This window comes from Hemibagrus wyckioides, linkage group LG03, assembly GCF_019097595.1.
Source record: "Hemibagrus wyckioides isolate EC202008001 linkage group LG03, SWU_Hwy_1.0, whole genome shotgun sequence".
Classification (NCBI taxonomy): Eukaryota; Metazoa; Chordata; class Actinopteri; order Siluriformes; family Bagridae; genus Hemibagrus; species Hemibagrus wyckioides.
The window spans coordinates 19,803,963-19,825,992 of NC_080712.1; the positions used below are offsets into that span (position 1 = coordinate 19,803,963).

The 22,030-nt window shown below is 38.2% G+C and overlaps 1 protein-coding gene across 7 annotated transcripts; it reads left to right on the forward strand.

The window, feature by feature from the left end:
- The first annotated feature begins 316 nt into the window (after window positions 1-316).
- Window positions 317-21,663, forward strand: mark3a (MAP/microtubule affinity-regulating kinase 3a). 7 transcript variants are annotated; one of them, XM_058385767.1, is made up of 20 exons: window positions 317-985; window positions 4,117-4,311; window positions 4,609-4,662; window positions 7,471-7,519; window positions 9,138-9,203; window positions 9,329-9,399; window positions 10,027-10,083; window positions 11,098-11,334; window positions 11,430-11,549; window positions 12,123-12,222; window positions 12,572-12,684; window positions 12,829-12,973; window positions 13,365-13,564; window positions 13,692-13,798; window positions 13,993-14,007; window positions 15,185-15,424; window positions 15,710-15,736; window positions 17,099-17,208; window positions 19,828-19,872; window positions 20,605-20,835. In XM_058385767.1, the coding sequence occupies exons 1-20, from the start codon at window positions 935-937 to the stop codon at window positions 20,691-20,693; spliced, it is 2,091 nt and encodes a 696-aa protein (XP_058241750.1). In that variant the 5' UTR covers window positions 317-934; the 3' UTR covers window positions 20,694-20,835. The 7 variants fall into 7 exon arrangements, with proteins under 7 accessions (XP_058241750.1, XP_058241751.1, XP_058241748.1 ...); XM_058385768.1 differs by lacking the exon at window positions 15,710-15,736; XM_058385763.1 differs by lacking the exons at window positions 17,099-17,208; window positions 19,828-19,872 and having other exon boundaries at window positions 321-985; window positions 20,605-21,663.
- The last annotated feature ends 367 nt before the right edge of the window (window positions 21,664-22,030 follow it).

Genomic DNA, 22,030 nt, shown 5'->3' on the forward strand with positions numbered 1-22,030 from the left:
CTCTACTGCTATTTATGTAAGTCAGAAGTGGTGTACATGGTCTCCATTTCCCCTGTCCCACCATGAAAGCACGGTTCTTAAAACTGTCAAAGAAAAGTAAGTGTCCGAAGAGTCTCCAGCGACCACAGAAATCAAAGTTTCCTCATTTCCTGTGGTTTTTCCCAGCGCCGCCTTATTTCTACGCCTGTATTTCCACAGATCCCCCTCCCCTGGTCCAGGATAGAAGAGCAGATGCTATTCGCTGTAGATATTACAAGCAGCCCTCGGATTGGACTGTTCACTGCTCTCCTAGCTGATGGAGATGAGCAGGGAGGGATTTGTCAGAATACGAGTAAGGGGGGAAAAAATAACGCTTTGAGGTCCTGGCTTGTTTGCCATTGGGTGGCCATCTTGGAAGGAAGGAGCTTTAACCAAAAGCGACAGACAGAGGTCGGAGGAATGAAGCTGTCAGAGAGCACCTCATTCCCAGGCCCGTAACACAACTGTTTTACTCAGACTGGTCGAAAAGGAAAGTTGTAGTGCTTAACTGTAGTTATTTGTCACACAAAGGGACCGTGGTTGGATAGTCAGGGCCTTGTGGGGGGATTTTTTTTTCTTCAGTCTAGCCGGACATCCGAAATGTGAATCAGAGAGCCACAGACGGTCCATCGTGCTGCTAGTTTAGGTGCTGCTCTTATCGGGAAATTCAGTTCAACTAGCTAATGGCTCGACACCGACGTTGGATTAAAACAACATTTTCACCTCGGGGACCCAGTCTGTAGCCTGGACATTATTCCAGTGTGAAGTTTTTACCCAAGTTTGCGCTGACGGTGCTCTTCAATAGCTCAGTCCAGTAATGGTGTAGACAGTTGTAGACATTATTACACGTTAAAAACATCGGTGCGGCAAAATCGTCTGATTTAAACTTGTAATCCAGCCTCGATTCAGCGATACAATGTCAACAAAAACAGCACTACCATCCGTCAACGAGCGGAAAACTGAAAATGTAAGTATCCAGCTTCTTTCTCAGTCAATTCAGATAAACGTCTTTGTAACGAAGCTAGCTTGGACATTCACTGTATCTGAAATGGTGTCCTTCTCTTCCTTCTCGTATTCTTCATCAGACAAGCTGGAACTTTTTGTACACTCACCTATGCTCTGATTGTTAACCATTACTCTTTCGGATGTGACTAGGAGATAGTACAACTCACATAAGTGGTGTACTAACATTAACATGTGGTACTGTGATCTGTGTCTGCTTTGCCACAGTGTCGCATTTCGGCTCGGTAATTAAACGCTTTAGTTGTTTTCGCCCAGATGGACAGATGGACACTCAGCATGATGATACACGCATGAGGTCTGCAGCATCCGGGAGCGGACTTTTAATCTACCTAATGTGTGCAGCATATGCTTAAACAAACTCTCTCCCCGAGCAATGTGTGTCTTGCACCGTTTGGATGATCTGTCTCCGTATTTTATATGTATAGAGATATTCACTCTCGCTTTGACTGGTAAGAGCTAATGCGCATTGGCGCGAGGTAAGGTAGGGGGGTAGTCAGCTGTCTGCTTGGTGAGTCACGACTAGGAACTGCAGGTGAATGCTTATTGCTGCAGTTTCTCTATTCATTCATCTCCAGCCTCATACGTCTCTCAAGGGTCTCAATGCAAAGAGGAAAAAGTGTGTCTTATGTCATGTCTGCGTCACAGGCTTGTTCGCATAGTGTGTAGGTGGTTGGGTGTGATGTGCAGGTGATTTGATCATCACAGACTGCAGCTTGACATTGGGACCAAGTTTGCTTTGCATCGAACCACTGAGTCATTAAGAACCACTGCATTTATTTATTTTTTTAATATTATCGTTCATATATGACCTTTACAATAAGAGGAATGTATATACACATATCTATAGATGTTCTAAGATCAAAAGAGTTTCTGATTGTCATTAAATTTCTATAGAAATATATGCACTGCACCTAACGTTGAACCTCACGTAACATAACGGAATAAATTCTTAGTATAACAAAAAAACAATGTCATCAGTTGATCTGTTAAAAGAGGGGAATCCCAAATCTCTAGTGGAACCTGACACCACAGACATAAACATAATAATGGGAGGTGTTGGTCAGCACTGGCATTAATGCCCTGACTCACGCCTGTCACAGCCCTAATGTTACCTGTCTGATGAGTATCGCTAGAAGCGAGTATCAGTGAACCCCCAAAACCCCCCCTCCCCCCAGCTTAAAAGAAGGACAGCAGTTTGCTTCCGAAGCACTTGGTTTGGTCTCAATGAATGACGCATCACAGCAGTATTTTAAGTACACACATTTGAATCCCCTTGTCCTAATTAATCTACCACTTTTAACATTAGTGTGTTAGTTCTGTTTGTTTTTGGTTTTTTTTTGCATTTTCATTCATTTCTTATTGCTCGCATTGTGCTGACACAGCATTTAAAAAAAAAAATCCATTTTCGAGGCTACTCAAAAAGCGGCGCAATGCCGTCATTTCAGATCAGACTGTACAGATAACGCTAAAGCTGCCACAAGAGACAGTCAGTCCGGTTTAGTTAAAACTAGCCATAGTGCAGGGTCAGCTTTCTGTCGAGACAGTGGTGTTGTGTTAGAGTATCACACCAACTTGCTGTTATTTTCTTTACTAATTAGTGAAACAATTTTGTCTAGCATGCAGATAGCATGTTAAAAATGCATATGTGCTTTTTGGCATAATGAAAATGAAGTAAACGTAAGTATTCTCTGTTGATCTAGGAAACAAGTCAGAGTATATTGCTTTCACATATTGATATTTAGTACATGGCATGCTTCACTCCACTGGATTTGCAGGTTTTCAGATCTCACAAGGTCAGAACTTCTTCCTGCACCATTTCTTGATTGCAATTCTGTCACTTGACCTTGTAAATCTCACAGCAGTTTAAGATCTGTAATGCTTCCTCACTGGTTAGTGGCAATAAAACTGCTATTCAGGGGCTTTATGCTCATCCTTCTTTTGTCAGGTAACAATGGATAATTCCTAATATCATATCAAAAATCGAAAATATCACAGGAATTATAGTGCCGGGTGATTTTTATAAAACTGACATCATACGTCGAATTGAACTGCACTATATGTACATATTTGTTGTTGTTGTTATTGAAATGTCCTCTGTAGTACTGAGGCTGCAATATGCAAATGAACACACAGGTCTTAATTCTGTCTTGACTTTAAGAATATTTTGTCATAAATCTAACACCATAATACTAAAGTTATTATGCGATATATTTTATTACAATATGAAATATTAATATAATGTATTATACAGCAGCTACATACCTTTAGTAATTCATCAACATGGAGACGCTTAGAGAATATCAATATAAAGTAATGAGACCAAACCATGTTTAACCTCATAAACCATGTAAATGACCCTTTTTAGAAGACGACACACTGTCTGACACATTTTGCCTTCAAATACAGTGAAAAAATCTTGTTAGAGAGGAAACAGGATCACAGTTTGAGATTGAAGTTGGTAGCATTTTGATAATTTACTGCATTTTAGCAGATGACTTACAAAAACACATCCTCATGCTAGTTCACTAGGTCAGGGACTAAGAATACCATCAACCTAAAAACCTTGTTGGGGGTTAGTACAGCAAGACAAGAAAACACACATAACCAGATGTTTTTTCCCCCACCAAGTCTCTAAGACTAAAAATTAGATGCCACCTCCATACCAACAAACTATGTGAGCAGCATGCCAGAATAAAGGTTTTTCTTTCATCTGACCACAAACATTAGAGCCTAGTGTTCACTGGACACTACTGTAAATGGTGTCTGTGGTCAGATGAGACAAAAATAAAGCTTTTTGGCACAAAACACTCAGCACACACTTGAAAATAGCTTGATCTCCAGTTAACTCTGGTAGAGGATCTGTGGGGGTGTGCAACCTAAAAAAAAGTTTTCCTGGGTGCCAATAATTCTGGATCTGACTAACAATCCATTTAATTTATTCTGTCCATATCAGTAAGTCTGTATAAGTTATACATGTACTTGTTTGTATTTATATTTGTGAGATCATCTAAAGCTTGCTGTGTTTCTTGAAACCAAACTTGATCATGATGTTAATTTGAGGTTTTTCTTTCACAGCACACATCTAATGGCCACGGCCGTATGGAGGGGGCCTCTCGGTCTGTAAGGTCGGGTGGCCGAAACCGTAATTCAGGCAATTCAAGCTCTGAAGATCAGAATCCTCATATTGGGAATTACCGGCTCCTGAAAACCATTGGAAAAGGCAACTTTGCCAAGGTTAAACTGGGTCGTCACATCCTCACAGGCAGAGAGGTGAGCGGTCAGCAGTGTCCTTCCTGTTGCACGCTTTTTACTTCCACTGGAATGTTACAGCTGTAGGTTATTAGACTGTACATGGAGATTTTAGTTACACCCTAAAATACTTAGTGAGCACAGAGACAAAGCAGAGAAGAGAGAGCAATAAAAAAAAAAACTTACCCTAGAATAAGTGAGACTCCACACTACTAATGCAAATATCGTTATAAGAAAATGCGAAAAAAGTTAATAAGAAAAGTTTTTTTTACTAGGATTACATGAAAAAAAATTAAATGAATCATTTTTTTTTTACAGGTGGCAGTAAAAATTATTGACAGGACCCAACTGAATCCAACAAGCCTTCAAAAGGTGAGCTATATTTTGGGTTAAAAGTGTAGCTTTTGTTTGGTGTATGAGTGTAGCCTGTTTTTATTACATCTATTTAAAACTGACATTTGGAGAAATTACTTATTTGGAAATTTTAGGCATTGAAATACTTGGTTTGTATCCTTGTTCTCAAGGAAATGATGTCATCCATGTCAGGAAGGGAGGTCACTGTGGACTCGGACACGTTGTTTAAGTCTGTGGGAAATGATGTCCATAGGGCTTTAATTTGGTACAGATCAGAGTGGGTTTTATCATTTATGTCAAAAAAGCACTCGTTTATTCTACTAGTGTTTACTGCACTAAATAGTAAATAAAGTGCATATAAATGGCTACGATCTATCTTGAAATAATTAATAAAATACAGGCCTGGTTATGGTAATTTGGGTAATGCCCAGAAATACAAAATTAGACTTCTGACACTCATCTGGGATCTGAATACAAGCACATAACAAACACCGACATAATCCCAATCTCTGTGTCTCCTTACTTTCTGTGTTGGCATAGTTTATCTAGACAATCTGAAGAAAATCTGCATTTTGCTTGTCTGTTGGTCTGTTTGTGGGGGGTGGGGTGGGGGGGATCTCGAGCAACGGCAGATGGACAAATAGGTGGCAGATAGGAGTGATGTGAGACTGAGGCCAGCAGGAAGATTTTTCACCAGGAGCTAAGGAGAGCCACAGAAGGGCCAATGTTGTGGGCGGTGTGAGATTCAGAAGAGGCCCATGAGCATAGATGAAATAAAAAAAAACAAGCTGGAGAGAAATAGAGTAGAAACCACTCTCATGTTTTCCTTCGCTCTGACACATGCATTCAGAGACCCTGTCTCTATTATTAGCTGGGCACAGAAGCGCACTGCAGTTACCATTAGATTTTCCACAACACTACGGTTTTGGATTCTGCGTATATTCTGCGTCTCCTGCCTTCTGGTGCTGAGCCAAAAGAGAAAAAGTCTGACTCATATATATATATATATATATATATATATATATATATATATATATATATATATAAATATATATATATATATATATATATATATATATATATATATATATATATATATATATATATATAGTGCTAATTAACACAGACAAATCCTGAAACTATCCCTGCATGCCTAATTTTTTTTTTTATTTCTCCAATTTGCTCTGATGTGTTGCCAGTGCCCCTCTTCTATAATCCTTCTGCCCCTTTATATCTCTGCTTTACCCTGCATCCTCCCATTCCTCTTGGTTATTACTGTAGCAGTGACCTTGCTTTCAAGAGTTATTTATCGTTTTGTTCCAAAGCTCACATTTGTCTGTATGAATGTGTGAGAATTTCGTTGTCACTGAACGGTTGTGTAATTGTGCGTGGGTGTACATGTTGCACTTGTCCCCTGACTGAAGTGAGTTGTCGTGCCGCAGTGTTCTTTAGCAATCACGTAGGTGTTAAGATTTTCGATCGGGGAGAGAAATAGAGGGCAAATGGAGAAAGATGGATCGACAGACATTACATTCAGATAATATCTAAATGCTTTTCAGTTCTAGAAAACTGCCATCATGAATACTAATAATAATGGTTCTTTAATTAAGCAGTTTTCTGTTCAGTTTTCAGGCCGCTGTGTTAGATCAAGAACAGCTCTGTACCATACTGCCCTGTACTCCCTTTGCTTTGTGCTTTGTGTCTTTAATTTTATTTGCACAGATTAGGTTTAGTTTCACGCTGTTTTGGTTTACAGGAGGTTCACAGAGAGCTGTTTGTCATGAAGCACTTATAGTCTTGGCATCAGACTGATATGGATGGGCCTGTAGGATCATTGCCTTTCATTTAGTCATTTCTGGAAATGGAATGATAATATTAAAACTAATAGTTATTATTATTATTATTATTATTATTATTAATAACAAAACAACAATAATAATAATAGTAACAAACCATATCACTTTCTTATATATTTGTCTCCCAGTTTGACTTGAAAAAAGTTGGTTTTGGAATATGGCATTGTAAAAATTCCTTTGAGAGTAAGTCTGACCAGTGTTTTGTTTTTTTTTTATTCTTTTTCCTGAACCCGGTGAACTTGTTGCCATTTCCACACCATGCCCTCCCTCCCTGCTTTGCCGTGCTGTTTTTAACAGCCCTTCCTGTAGCCAGATGGATTCATAGAGACACATTTAAATTTACATTTATATGTATTTATTTGGTATACATCAGGTTGAATCACTGGTTCTCATTAGACCAAATGCTAATGTGAGATATATATTAACCAGGCAGATTACCTTTTTAGTATTTTCTTCTAGTATCATTTTCCATATTGAACATACATAGTCTTAATAAATACACCCTGTGATTTGTGTAATATTACTACTACTACTACAAGAAGGAGAAGAAGAATAAACAGACTTAACACTGTAGCTTAGCAAATGTCTCTTTTAGCTACTACCTGTTGTGTTGGGGCTTTTTAAGGTAAATACAGCATTACTGTATTAAGACATTTCCTTGCATAGTTACCCAAAACAAGCATTCTGTGTCATTTTTTTCTGATTGGCTTTATTCTATTCATTAGTAAAAACCCCATTTTCTTGCATTTCCATGCTGAGATGAGCTTTGTTTGTTCCGAGGTTAGGGAACAGTGCACTACTGCTTGTACTAGAAAGTCAGCATGTGTGAACTGTCTCAGAAGTGTCTCTTAACACTTGCTCAGTGTCTTTAGCACTCTCTCAAAGCTAAAGCTGGTGAAATGATGTCTGTGGCTTGTGTCCCTTCCTGAATGTACTGCTCAATACCATGTCCTTTTTTTTTGTCCATCAGCTCTTCAGGGAAGTTAGAATAATGAAGATTTTAAACCACCCAAATATTGGTAAGTTTAAAAGAAAAAGTATCTTGACAGTAAATGGTGTGTGTGTGTTTTTTTTTTTCCTACTTTGTCTCCTTTTATAATGCCGTGCCTTTCAGGGTTAGGATCCACTGATTTACTCCTCTGCATTTGTTCTGATTTGCACACAAGACAATGAGTCGCTGGAGCAGACATATCCTCAAGTGTACACAGAAAGAAGCTCTGTGTATCCCTTCTGTCAGCGTAGACTGACTGACTGATTTAAATGCTTATTTCTCTGAAGTCCTGAATCTGTGTGAGAGAGTGCAACATGTTGCCTTGGAGACGTTTCCTTACTGCTGCTGTCTCTATTGCAGAGTCTAACGGGCAGAACGATGGAAGTACAATGGCGCACTTGTCTAGCCATTTATAAAATTGCAAACTCTGCCACATACCTAATGGTCTTAAACAAAATGAATGCACAAATTGTCCAGGCGTAGAGTACTGGCGCATTCTTCCAAATACAATACATAATGTGATACGCGAGGTATTATTCGCAGTTTTTAAATAAGGAGTCATGGTCATATCAGTGACAAAGCACAGTACAAAAATCCTAATGGTCATTAGGGACAACATGAATTTGTTATTTGACATTAGAATGTAAACATTTTGCCTTTTTGGTTCACTTCTTTCAGCTCTTTATGATAATTCGTCTAAAAACAGAAGTAGACTAAATAGTTTTGTGCTCCATAAAAAAGGGGAAACAAAGTATTACCAAACTAAATAGTGCAACCTCATATGCATATCCCAGGACAAGCCAACTACAGCATAACCTGGGTTCCTGGGGACTGGGAGCAAATGAAAAATAATGACTAGTTGCTGTTTATTTACTTACAGATATAATTTCTAACGAACGTATTTTAGAGATAAAATACTATGATTTTTTTTTTTAAATAGTTCTGTTAAGATTTATTTTTGATAGAGAAAAGGTAGAGTTTCACCTGCTTGAGTAGGAATTTGCTCTTTAAACAAATAAAAGGGACAAATAAAGGATTATTTCATCATATTTTTATGACCAAGTGCATGTCAGTAGAAATGCAACACAAGATGAAATCAGGCATTCTATTTTATTTTAAAAAAATTTGTTATGAAAAGAAATAGTAGTTTTTACATGTTAAAACTAGGGTTAGGCAATGTGACATGATAAATTATAACAGCACAAATTTCAAAAATATTGCAGGTTTTTTTAATCTGGCATTTTTTGTTAAAGAAAAAAGTTCCAAGACACAGTGGATGAATGAATGTAAAAATCATTTTTTAACCGATTTTATTCATAAATAAATCTTTAATTATAATGATATGGCATCCCATCCTTAATTAAATCCTTCACTTACAGATGATGTCCAGTTTATATTTCGGTCTAATAAACTTTTATGAAAAACAGCCATTGTTTTCTATTTAAAAGTCCTCAAATTCGACCTTTAAAAGTTTCCAATGATATTAGGAGCTTTCCCAGCTTTAAACACTGATTATTCAGTTATTCTTCAGAAACGGCTTTACCTTTTTCAGGGTCACACTGTCATATTAAACATTGGAAGATTATTTACTTCAAATGAGTACAGTTTATGTTATAATTTGTCTTGTGTGTCTTTCTCCCTTGCAGTAAAGCTGTTTGAGGTGATTGAGACAGAAAGGAATCTCTATCTTGTGATGGAGTATGCCAGTGGAGGTGAGTGTGTGTGCCTCCGTTTGGTTCCAGACATGACCCCTTTTGGGTTTTTTGGGGGGTTTTTTGTACATTTGTCTTGATCTCATTGGTTTTCATCACATTGCTTTCATTTGTTTTGTGTGCAGGTGAAGTGTTCGACTACCTTGTTACTCATGGCAGGATGAAGGAGAAAGAGGCCAGAGCTAAATTTAGACAGGTGTAGTGTTCTTAACATCTGTTTTGCATTCACATTCTCACATACAGTTTGATCATAGAGTGGAGACTTGATTCAACTTTTGTAGAATTAAGGTAGAATTCTAACCCTAACTCTATTTGAGCTCTCACACATACTATGCGCTGTCTAGTGTAATATTAAAAACTTTGAAACAATAGTAAGTTCCTATTAATTCTCAATTTGAAGTATTCCTTCATTAGGAAGCTATTCAAACAGACTAGTCTGAACTGACACAGCCATGTTGCTGTGTTTAATATCCGAATTTGTGGATATGGTGAAAATGTAATATTTATAAAACTCTGGTCTTTGAGTGTGGTTACATCTGCAGATTTAAGATAAAGAATGGTAACAAGATCTAATAGTAGCCACATTGATACTGGGAAATACATGCTGAGCAATTTTCTTTATTGGGATGAAACATTAGCCAGTTTGTGAAAGCAGATTATCCCTCCCTCCTGTGCTGCTCAGAGCACAGTGTGCCTTTTCAGTTTAGCTACAAGCCTTCCTGTAAAGTGAGTGTAAGATGTAAAAGACAATAGCTGGAAGGCCATTTAGATATCGATATGTCTAGCAAGTCTTCTTAATGAAAACATTTTTTGTTCTTCTCAGATCGTATCAGCTGTGCAGTACTGTCACCAGAAACACATTGTTCACAGAGACTTGAAGGTAAGCTATGTTCATGAGCATGCTTTTGTGGCTGAGGGTGGATATGCTCATATTTATGCTGTAGGTATTTTTGCCCTGTGTGTCTGTACTGCATGCGAGAAAGCACAGCATGTTCTGTGGAGAGCTCACTTATTATCTAGATTAGCCGTGCTGTCATGCTTCCTTTACTTCAATCTGCCATGAATAATCCATGAGAACAGTTAGAGGGCTTTTGACTACATGTATGCGTCGTTGTAAGTGAAAGAAGGAGCTAAGAAAGGGTGGTCCCAGGGTAAATGAATGGTCCACTGGGTTTTAGTAATATGAATGATTTGTCATGCATAATAGTGTCTAAGTTGAATGAGCTAAAAGTAATGGAGTATGGAATATAATGTGTTCCTGAGGAGAAGATGTCTGGAATAGATCATGCTCTCTAAAATATGGTGGTGGTCGGTTTTGTCTAAGACATCCGTACCCTTCTCTTTGGAGCCTGCTGATGCCTTCTGCTGATGATTTGAGTTAAGTTGGTAATGCACAACAGGATTTTTAGCTCAGTTTTATCCTCAGTTTGCACTTCCTGACAAGATTTCTGAAATTATTTTCTGTTTTAGATTTGTTGGCTTTCTATGACTGAAAAAAAGTATTGCACTGTATAATGGTGAAAGAAACTGCATTTTGAGAGGCACAATCAAGTTCAACCCAATGTAGTCGGGCTCTTTCCTTTTTTTTTTTTTGTTTGTTTTGTCTTGTTTTGTTTTACTAAAGCATAGACAGTAATGTGTACAATGTTCTCTGTTTAAGATCCTGTTCTGCTCTCACACATTATATAGAGAGTGAATGCCCAGCTTTAGGCATACACAGACAATATGCTTTTATCTTCAACTGAATTATGAATAATCATGCTAATCACTGTGTTTGATATTTTTTTAGACACTGCAGCTACAAGCATAAAGCTACCAACTGTTCTTCTCTGTGACATTTGTGATTAAAGAGACTTAATATTTTTTCTCCTCTATATCTGTTGTGCTCTTATAGGCTGAGAACTTGCTGTTGGATGCTGATATGAACATAAAGATAGCAGATTTTGGTTTCAGCAACCAGTTTACAATGGGGAATAAGTTAGACACGTTCTGTGGCAGTCCTCCATACGCTGCTCCTGAGCTCTTTCAGGGCAAGAAATATGACGGGCCTGAGGTTGATGTCTGGAGTCTGGGAGTCATACTGTACACTCTGGTTAGCGGATCACTTCCTTTCGATGGCCAGAACCTCAAGGTCTGAATTTCTATGTACAGTTCTGTTTATAGCTTGACATCCATAGTTGAATAGAGATGATTTAAAATGTATGCTTTTGTGTGTTGTGTATGCAGGAACTGCGAGAACGTGTGTTAAGAGGTAAATATCGAATTCCCTTCTACATGTCTACAGACTGCGAGAATCTCCTCAAACGTTTCCTCGTGCTGAACCCTGCGAAGAGAGGAACACTAGAGGTTGGTATCTCTGGCATTCTTTTTTAACCTCAACCTAGTCCCGTTCCCACAGAGCAATGAATAATGCTGCTGCAGTTTGCGGTATGTTCATACCCTGTAGGCTCTGTGAGTGTGGAGAATAGTGAGGGAGTGCACAAAAAGCTTGGTCTGCAACTTACCGTTTCCTAGTTGCAAGACATAAAACATTCCATTATTCTCTTTCATACTCTTCTGGCGTAATCACAGTCCTGCAGTGTATTTCAACAATGACTATGTCAATATTTGCCAACTTTTATTTATACATTGGTGCTCTTTCATATTTAAGAACAGAAGTGACAGTTTGAAAGCGCTGTTTGTTTTATTGTGAGCCCTCTGCTGCCTGTCAGACAAATTGCAATGACGATGAAAACAAGCCTTCCACTTGGATTTCCTCTTGACAAGCCTTCTACTTGTTCTTTAGATTAAAAAAAAACAAGATGTTGAAATTGCCAGTTTGTTTCCATAAATTATCAGTGTAATTATAGTTCCAGAAACCTTTATGTTGTTGTGTGTCTATTTTGGATTTACTTTATCCAATGCATAATTCTGTTATAGCAAATCATGAAGGATCGTTGGATCAACTCCGGTTCAGAGGAGGATGAGCTCAAACCCTACATTGAACCAGAGGCTGACATCTGTGATGTGAAGAGAATAGGTATGCAGCAAAATTGGTCTCTGCTTCCAGTTTACTGTTCTCTGTGAAGGTCACAGCCTTTATAAAATGGCAGATCTGCCTGCAGAACCACATGCAAACATGAACTTGTTCTTTTCCCGTTTTCCTCAAACAAGTCTTTCCTCTTGACTTCTTCACATGAGCGTCACATACACAGATATCGACTTATCGACTGATTGATGTTAGGGAAGTGACGGACTGAAGTAGACTGAAAATTAAAAGCCCAAGTGCAATCCAATGTGTTGAAGCCTAGTTCAAGTTCATTTTGAAGAATAGGCACATAGCTAGTAGCTGTTACTGATTTGTCATATTTCTCTTTTGACTTATGCAGATGTGATGGTTGGTATGGGCTACACCAGGGAGGAAATTCAAGAGTCTTTGTCCAAGATGAAATATGATGACATCACAGCCACCTACTTACTGCTAGGGAGGAAGGTCAATGAGGTGAGGACCTGTACCAATAAAGTTTTCTATACATTCTGTGGATATCTCAACAGAAATTGGTGCATAACCACTCTGCAGGTCAAAGAGTCCATGAAAGCAGGGATTTCATCTTACATTCTGTGGGCATTTCATTTTTTTGGGCAGGAGGGGAATGATTCCAGCACCAGCAGCAACCTCTCTGTGGTGAAAAACAGGCCTGCTAGTGAGATGAATGGCCAGTCACCAGCTCACCAGAAGGTCCAGAGAAGTGTCTCGTCCAATCAAAAAACTAGACGCTACAGTGACCAAGGTGGCATTCAACTTGACCTTTTTAAATTCATTCTAATTCAAATGGCAATTCCACATGGTTGTTTAAATATTTGAATGGCATAGAATACAAAATAATAATGTTTACAAATAGTTATTCTAAAGCCTATAATTTACTCAGAAAAATAACTAATAATTTTCTTGGCCAAAGATGATGAGAGCTCCCTCATTCTAACTGCATTTTAGTACCATGCATATTGTAAATTGAACGTTATAGAAATACAGAGCTGAATGTTTTCGTCTCTCTTTTCCTTTTGGCGTCTCTCTCACACTCTCTCACTCTCTCTCTCTCTCTCTCTCTCTCTCTCTCTCTCTCTCTCTCTCTCTCTCTCTCTCTCTCTCTCTGTGTCTGTCTGTCTGTCTTTCTCCATCAGTGGGCGGTGTAAACACCGGGTTGAGTAACGTTAAGAGGCCCATTCCCAGCACAGCAGACGTTAACACTAAGCAGGATGGAGGAGTTGTAGTCCGTAAGGCTCCATCACAAAGCCCCCCTAGCCCATTACTGGGTAATGCAAATAACCCTAACAAAGCAGACATACCTGACCGCAAGACAGGGAACTCTCTTACTCCTAATGTGAGTGATCATGTTTAAGTATAATTTTTTACTGTTTGTCATTGACTACTTTTTTCAGCCAGAATAATAATTACCATTTTAGTGCAGTATAAGTGATGTGCAAGATGTGTGTGTTGGTTTTACTCAGAATAACTCTGGAGGATCTGGAGGAATGGGTCGGAGAAACACGTATGTGTGCAGTGACAGGAACAATACAGATCGCCTCGCTGTTGTTCCCAATGGAAAAGAGAACAGGTACAGTCTGAATGGACATAGCTTAAAAGTGATTTTGAACTTAACTTTTAATTTTTTATATTGAACATTGTATTAGAAACATTTCCAGAGTTTAACTTTTATATCCAAAGACTGAAGAAATAGAAACTGTTTAAATTAGCTCCACTCTCAGCCAGAAAATAGCTTCTCAATTCAATCTCCATTTATTTCAACAGTGGAAGTGGGATCAGGTAGGTTGGAAAAGCTCAGGTGAGCTGGAATTCTTCTTACACACTAGGTGGCACCAGCAGAGGTAGAAGTATACAAACAAGGTTTGTGAACAGGAACTGAACTGATTCAAAGCATGTTTAATAGTCCAAAAATTTATTCGAATAAGTAGGAAGTGCTGTGGCACATGTCAAACACAAGGCCAACAGCCGTTCTCCATTTGGGCTGCTGGAACTTGGAAAAAAATTCAAAAAATAGTCCCAAGTACAATAAAGCACAACTTTTTCCTACTATCCATAGTTCACAGCAGATCCATAGCAAAGTCATCCATAGGGTAGTTATCATAATAGTTAACTCAGGTTTCTATCACAGCTGGATTGATCGTTTTCTGAAACTGGTGTTAAAATCAAAAGCTGTGTGTGTCTTTCACTTGATGTATTTTTACAATCACATCTAAATACTATTCAAAAGCATGTTGTCTAACATTAATTTCAGTAGGATTAGGAAAATTGTTTTCCTGTTCTGTATGGTTAAATTGGTAATAATGCACTTGTGTGTTTAAGGTGTATGTCAAAGAGCATTGATGAAACCATTTTTTATGTAATCATTAAAGGCACTATCTACTGTCAGATATTCTTTCCATATTAATAACATTGCCATGAAATAAATTTGACAGTTCCATGAAAACATGTTAATAACAGAGGGAAATGACAGCTTTATAATCTATTATAAATACAGACCCTAATAGAGCATAGACTTTAATAGAGACTGTTGGCCCTTCTCTGTTCTAAAGAAGCATTGGATTCTAATTTCAGGCTCTGTAGATTAATGGTTGTAGTTCATATATGATGTATATTCTATTTGCTATATTTTGAAAAAAATTAGACTATGATTATGGCCCTTCAGGATTCTCACAAAATCCTAATGTGTCCAGGGCAGAATCTGAGATCGAGACTTCTGTTGACTTCTACAGTTATTTGATTTGTGGAAATGTATTAAAATTAAAAGTGTCATTGTATCAGTTTTTGGGTTTAGTGCATCATGTTATAGCTGTTTGTATTTGTATTGCACTTGTAAGTAATTTGCTTTGCAGGCAGCAGAGTGCAAAGAAGACTTTGGTAGTTCTACAGGATGTTGCAGACAAAAGAAGAGAGACAGGAAAATGTAACTCTCACCCTGTTCCTTCCTGTCTTTCCATAGTGCGTCTTTGTCTCCTGATAAGCGGAACCCAGGAGCCTCCACTCACAGCATCAGCAATGCTGCTACTTCTGATAAACTGCGATTTCCACGAGGTACCACGAGTCGCAGCACCTTTCATGGGCAGGTGAGGGAGCGTCGCACTGCAACGTACAACGGGCCACCAACCTCACCCACACAGCCCCGCAGCCGTGCCAACACCAACAACCTCCTCACTAAGCTCACCTCGAAACTCACACGCAGGTAAATGCACAAAACACACCAATCCCTGAACTCTCCCAGAGACTAAACTGCATATATGTTTGTTTTTTTTTCCAACAGTAGTCCTCACTGCTGTTAACTAATCCTCATTAAAACGTATAAAATATGCCTAATTAAAGAGAAGACTACACAAAATGAACAAAAGTGTTTTCTAATTTGAAATTAGTTGTTCGGAATGTTCGATTACAGGTTCTTTAGTTAATTTTCTCATTTTTGTCCATCTTTGTAATGTTTCCTCCTTTGTTTTGTCATCTTTTTGTATTGTAGAAACATGTCATTCAGATTTTCCAAAAGGTAGGACTTCAAGTCTGTTGGGGTAATGAACTAAAACGAGCTGGAATACTAACATATAGTGCTTAGTGATTTTCTTCGATTGCTGTGATTGCATTCATTTATCTCTGTATTGATTAAGCATGCCTTAAAGCTTTATCTGCATGCTAATATGACAAATTGAAATTAATATCTTGCTATGGATTGCAACTAATCAAGTCTATCTGCTTAACTGGGGCTACCTGGTGGACTTGGCTCATGTGTTCATGGCAACATAAAGTGTAATTCCTTTTTTTTCTGCAAACTCATACTCCAATAATGAGTTGTAGCATGATCCATCCATGAAATGGTCATGGATCTGTAAAGTTGCAATCATGTCAGCTATCTTTTTTTGATTTGGAGCTTTTTTTTTTTTTTGCTTTAGAGGCCTCCCTCTGATAGTCATGATGGGGACACCTTAAGAGCTGAAACATTTAGTGATCATGTGCTATTATCTGGAAATAGGACCCGACAGCAATTGGTTAATTATATCAATCAGCAATCACTTAATGTTCCTGATAAAGTGATCAGTGAGTCTATATTGTAATAATAGTGTGTCACTTTAGAATGTGGCTCCTAAAGCTAATTAGTATTAAACAATCACTGGCCTGGGGAAAATGTATTAGATGACTTACCAGCCATGTAGACATGTTTGTATTGTATGTATTATTTTCTTAACGAGTATGAAGTTCACTTGCTGCTATTAAACTCATCGGTGTCCTGTTTGAGTCAATAACTGAGTCAAGGGCCTGAGTTTCCAAATTACAGATATGCATGTCCATTAAGATTTAGTCTTTTAGTAAACCTTCTTATCCAGACTGACTACCTATTACACAGCTAAGATCAATTATTAGTAATAAATAAATTGTCCCAGTCTTACAAAATGTCAAGTAAGTACCCTGTCTGGTGCTTTAACCACAGCAGAGGCTGTCTCAGGTTGGTTTTGCCCTCATGTCTTCCTCTTTGTTTTCACTTTGCCTCTCTCATCCATGCGTCTTCTCTCCCTGGCATATGTAGCTTCTTTTTTTTGTTGTTTTGTTATTTTTTTAATAGGATATGTTCAACAATTTAGGAATTTTCATTACCATTTCTTCTTCATTTTCTTTGTCTTCAACTTTATGTGGGTATTTTTCAAACTGATATTGGATCCACAGATTTAAACTGTTGTGAAAATACTTCACCACTGACAAAATGGGCTCTTTGTTGTTTCTTCTGTCCATTGCAACCTTCCCCTCTTTTTCCCCTCTTTGTGCCTTGACTTCTTTCTTTCCCACTCTCTTTCTTCTTCTTCTTCTTCTTCTTCACTGGCTGTCTTTTCTCTCCTCCATTTCTATTTTTCTACATCAGGGTCACTTTTGACCCGAACAAGCGGCAGTGTGCTGCTAAATCAGGGACAGGGGCCCCCTCTGTGCCCCCCACCCTGTCAGCCCCCTCCAACCCTGCGCCAAAGACTCTTAGTAAGTCTGTACTCTTTGTTTCTTATTCTATCCTTCTTCCTGACCCATCTACCTTCTCATCATTCTTTTGGAAACGTGGCTTTACAAAGCTTCCTTGGCCTCTGCATATTCGATTTGTTTACCAATCTTTTTAAAATGACACAGATATTCTTCTTCTTTTTTTACATAGTCAGGAGAAGGGGCTATAGGAAGTTGTAGAAATGCACAGATGAAATGGGTTTAGAGTAAGGGATAGTTAAAATCCACTCAACAAAATGCTGTTTTTAGTGTGTGTGTGTTTAAACTATATGGCTTCAGTCATGTGTATTTACATGGTATATACCCTGTATAGCCAAAGGTATGTGTATACCTGACAGTCACACCTATATGAGCTTGCGAGACATTATCGCCATGGGCATCGATATGGAGTTGTCTCACTTTACAGCAATACCAGCTTCCTAAGTGTGTCCCATACTCTGGGAAGACTTTCTTACAAGATTTCTAAAAGTGTCTATGGGAATTATTGTCCATCTAGTTAAAAGAGCATTCGTATGGCCACAAAATTGGAAGCACACAGTTGTCTAAAATGTCTTTGTATGCTGTAGCATTAACAGTGGCCTAGACTAGACCAAACCCTGAAAAACATCCGTAGAACAGTATCCATCCTTAACCAATACTGTTGGCACTATGCATTCCTATGGGTAGATTTCTCCAGGCATCCACCAAATCCAGATTCTAGATATTGAAGCGTGATCCATGACTTTAAAGGTTTCTTGTGTGCAGGTACTTGGCCATGGAAACACAGTTATTGCTTCCAGAGGCAGTATAGCCCATTGTATTGAGTGATAGGATTTTTTGTGCTTCAGTGCTCAGGAGCACCATGGTTTGCATGGTATGCTGCCTTGTGGCTGTACTGTTGTTGCTCCTATGCACTATAATTTTACTATAATAGCCCTTATGGGACAGATCTAGCAGGGCAGAAATTTCATAAACTGACTTGTGGTAAATGTGGCATAGTATGACGGTTCCACATTTAAAATAGTGACTCTGATCTCTTCATTATGACCGTTTCACTGCTAATGTTTATTTATGTTGATGATTTTATGTACCAGTTCAATAATTAGGAAGGGGGTCACATACTTTTGGCCACATAGTGTATATGTGAATGACTTCTTGACGATCTTGACAAAAATTTCAACTGCAATCTGATACAGCTCTGGGAAAAAATTAAGAGACCACTGCAAAAATATCAGTTTTTCGGGTTTTACTATTTGTGTATAGGTATTCGTATGTGTTTGAATAAGATAAACATTTTTGTTTTATTCTATAAACTACCGTCATAATTTCTCCCAAATTTCAAATATGCATATTGTCATTTAGAGCATTTATTTGTAGAACTTGTCAAAATAACAAATATGCAGTGTTTTCAGATCTCAAATTATGCAAAGAAAACATGCTCATTCATTTTTTTAAACACAGTAGTAATGTTTTAACTTAGAAAAAGTTCCAAAATCAGTATTTGGTGGAATCTTTCACGTTGCTATTGAGTGATTTTTTTTTTTTTTTTATGCCACTCTTGGTGCCAACATTCAAGCAGCTCTGCTTTTTTTGATGGCTTATGACCATCCATCTTCCTCTTGATTACATTCCAGAGGTTTTCAATTGGGTTTAGGTTTGGAAATTGGGCTGGCCATGACCTTGATTGACCTGAAACACCTTCATTGACCTGGCTGTGTGGAGGGGTGCATTGTCCTGCTTGAAAAAAAAAACAATCCTCAGAGATGGGGAACATTTGTCAGAGAAGAAGGAAGCAAGTTTTCATCTAGGACAACGTGTATTTGGTTTGATTCATGTGTCCTTTACAATTGCACCTGATTCCAGCCTTGCTGAAGCACCCCAGATCACCACTGATCCTCCACCAAATTTCACAGTGGGTGTGAGACATTGTGGCATGTAGGCCTCTCAAGGTCTCCATCCAACCATTACATGACCAGGTGTTGGGCAAAACTGAAAATTGAACTTCAGCGAAGATGACCTTGGTCCAGTCTTTATGGTCTTTTGCAAACCTCAGCCTGGATCTTCTTTGCTGCTCATTGATGAAGGGCTTTTTTTCTAGCATTGACTTCAGCCTTTGAGTGACAATCTAATGGGTTGGTGGTCATCCCAGTCAGTGGAGAGTCATTTTTGATCTCTGCTGGTCTACAGCTTGACCTTGCTCTTATGAACCTCTGTCTTTGAAATTAAGTAATGGAAGCAACCTAACTCTCACTGTATCCCTCTGCCAATAAAGCTAGAACTGAAACCTTTTCCTTACTCAAATCTTTTCTTTTCAACTCTTTTGGCATGGCCATTAGTTATTATTTGACTCCAATTATTTTTGAGGTATCTACTAGCACTGGTTTTGCCATCCAGCTGGTCCAATTGCCATTCAGAAAAATTTGGAGTGGTCTCTTAATTTTCTTCGGAGCTCTATATAGCTTCTATTGGATATTTTGGTCTGCTTCTTTTTTTTTTTAACTCGTTCATTGCAATCACTCTATTCTCTGTTTCCTTTTCCTTCTGCTCTAACCAATGCTGTAACACTGAGCTCAAATGTGCTGTCCTTCTTTCCTTCCTTTTTGTTTTCTAATCGAATAACAGAGTCTCAACCGAGTTTGAGAGAAGCGGGAGATTTGAGGGCACAAGGTGAGGTGTTTCTGAGATCCTCTACACTTGGTTCATACATGTCTGATCTCTTCTTCAGTTATGTCTGACCTGACCTATAGTATATTATCAACACATCATGTTTGAATGGTCAGTAGTGTGGCCTGTGAGACCTTTGCTCTTATGGACATGGAACTAGTACATGGTCGTTTCTATTGCATGTGGCTGTATGTATTGTGATTACTGTTTTTAATTCGTTGTATGGGCTTTTTTGTGGGGTTTGCATGCTTAAACAATTATTGCTGTCTAATATATGTATTTATTTTACTTGGTTGTGAATTTACTTTTCCTTCATTGCTAGATGTTCATGCTTGTTGAAGGTTTTATTTTATATATGGTATATAAATCCCGCAATCTATTTTGGTGGGGGGGAGAAACCAAATATTGACTGATAAACTGACTACAACAAGGAGCTTGGGGAACATTAAAAAATATATATTTTTCTATTGGATGTTTCATTTTCTCCTCTATTCTGTGTTACATCATTTAAGATCACTTAATTTAAGACAAAATGTCACAGGAGACATTCTTTAACAGTTAATGTTTTGCTAGCCCATAATGTTATGTTTGCTGTGATTTAAAATGTCTTCACATATCTCAGTGTAATTTTGCAATATAACCCACCCACCCCCAACCGATCCTTCGTTTTATTTATTTCCACCCATTTCTTTTCACATAGTCCCTTCCTTACATTGTGTTTTTTCCTTCTTTCAGTCGCCATGTACCTGGGGATCAGCAAAAAGATGAAGGGAAAGATGGAAAAGACGGGAAACCCCGCTCTCTCCGTTTCACCTGGAGTATGAACACCACCAGCAGCATGGAGCCAGCCGCCATCATGAACGAGATCCGCAAAGTTCTAGACGCCAACAACTGCGACTATGAACAGCGTGAACACTTCCTGCTTCTCTGTGTCCATGGCGATGGACATGCCGACAGCCTTGTCCAGTGGGAGATGGAGGTCTGCAAACTGCCCCGTCTCTCACTCAACGGTGTCCGTTTTAAGAGGATATCTGGGACATCCATTGCTTTTAAAAACATTGCTTCCAAAGTTGCCAGTGAGCTCAAGCTATGAATGTCTATCATCTATTCATGTAGAAGAAAAATGAAAGTGTTAAATCCTATATAGAGTAACAAAGCTGTACAATCACAAACGTAGCAGTTTGCAAATGTATGGGTTTTTTTAACAAACCACTTAACCTATGTACTTCAAATGTATAGACTTTAACATTGCTAAAAGCAATAATTTATGTGCCACAAGTTGCTAAACACTGTAAAAGAGAATTGATTTGAATCTTTTGGTTAAGAATGTGCACGTGTAGATACACACTATCCTCTATAGAGTGACGATTGTCAAGATGTGGCCTAAAAGTGTAAAACCAGAGATACTTTATTCCTCTTCAGGCAGTGTTGCAATGCTATAGGTATTTGGTGTTATGAGCAGCCTGTGTGTAAAAGGCTATGTAAAAATCTTTGAAGAGCCAAAATGCTTTTAAATTGCTTGTGTTATTCTGCACATCAGTCAAGTTTGTTATCAAAGTTCTTTGCTTGTACTTGAATGTGATCGAGCTACCCAATTTGAGTTCACCTTCATTGTGTGAATGCTGCAAGACTGAAGTAAAAAGTTTTATTTATTTTATGCCCATTTCCCACTTGTAAATAATGCACCTTTTGATTTGATTACATTGTCATTCTCTTACTCAAGAGCTCTAATGTGTTAAAGGGCTACTTGTTATTGCTTGCAGTTATGGATTATATTAAAACAGCTGTACATGATTGTTCTTTCATACCACTTATTACCCAAACTGTCTCTTCTGGAAGGTGTAGGTTTGTACTCCATTGTGAAAATAAGATTTAGCTTGCCTTGGTTATGGCAAGGTAGACAAGGGCACTGAACAGGTGAGAGGATAGAGGGGGGATTACACAGCTTATTACTTTAATGACACTACTAAACATTTTAACTCAACTCCTGCAAATGGCTTACTACTCAAGGAAGGCTGGTAAAAGACATGCATGTTAACCAATTGTTCACTTCAATACTGATTTTATGACAAGATGACAAATTTATTTTAAACAATTTCATAGGAAATCATCTTTATACAATTGAATAGGTCCATTTGTTATGGCTTTAACCTTTATTGAT

Coding starts and splice junctions, on each gene's coding strand:
- mark3a (XM_058385769.1), top strand. CDS start 935: ATGTCAACAAAAACAGCACTACCATCCGTCAACGAGCGGAAAACTGAA. Junction 13,565..13,691: donor GGAACTCTCTTACTCCTAAT/GTGAGTGATCAT, acceptor GGTTTTACTCAG/AATAACTCTGGAGGATCTGG. Junction 15,737..19,827: donor TCATTCAGATTTTCCAAAAG/GTAGGACTTCAA, acceptor ATCGAATAACAG/AGTCTCAACCGAGTTTGAGA.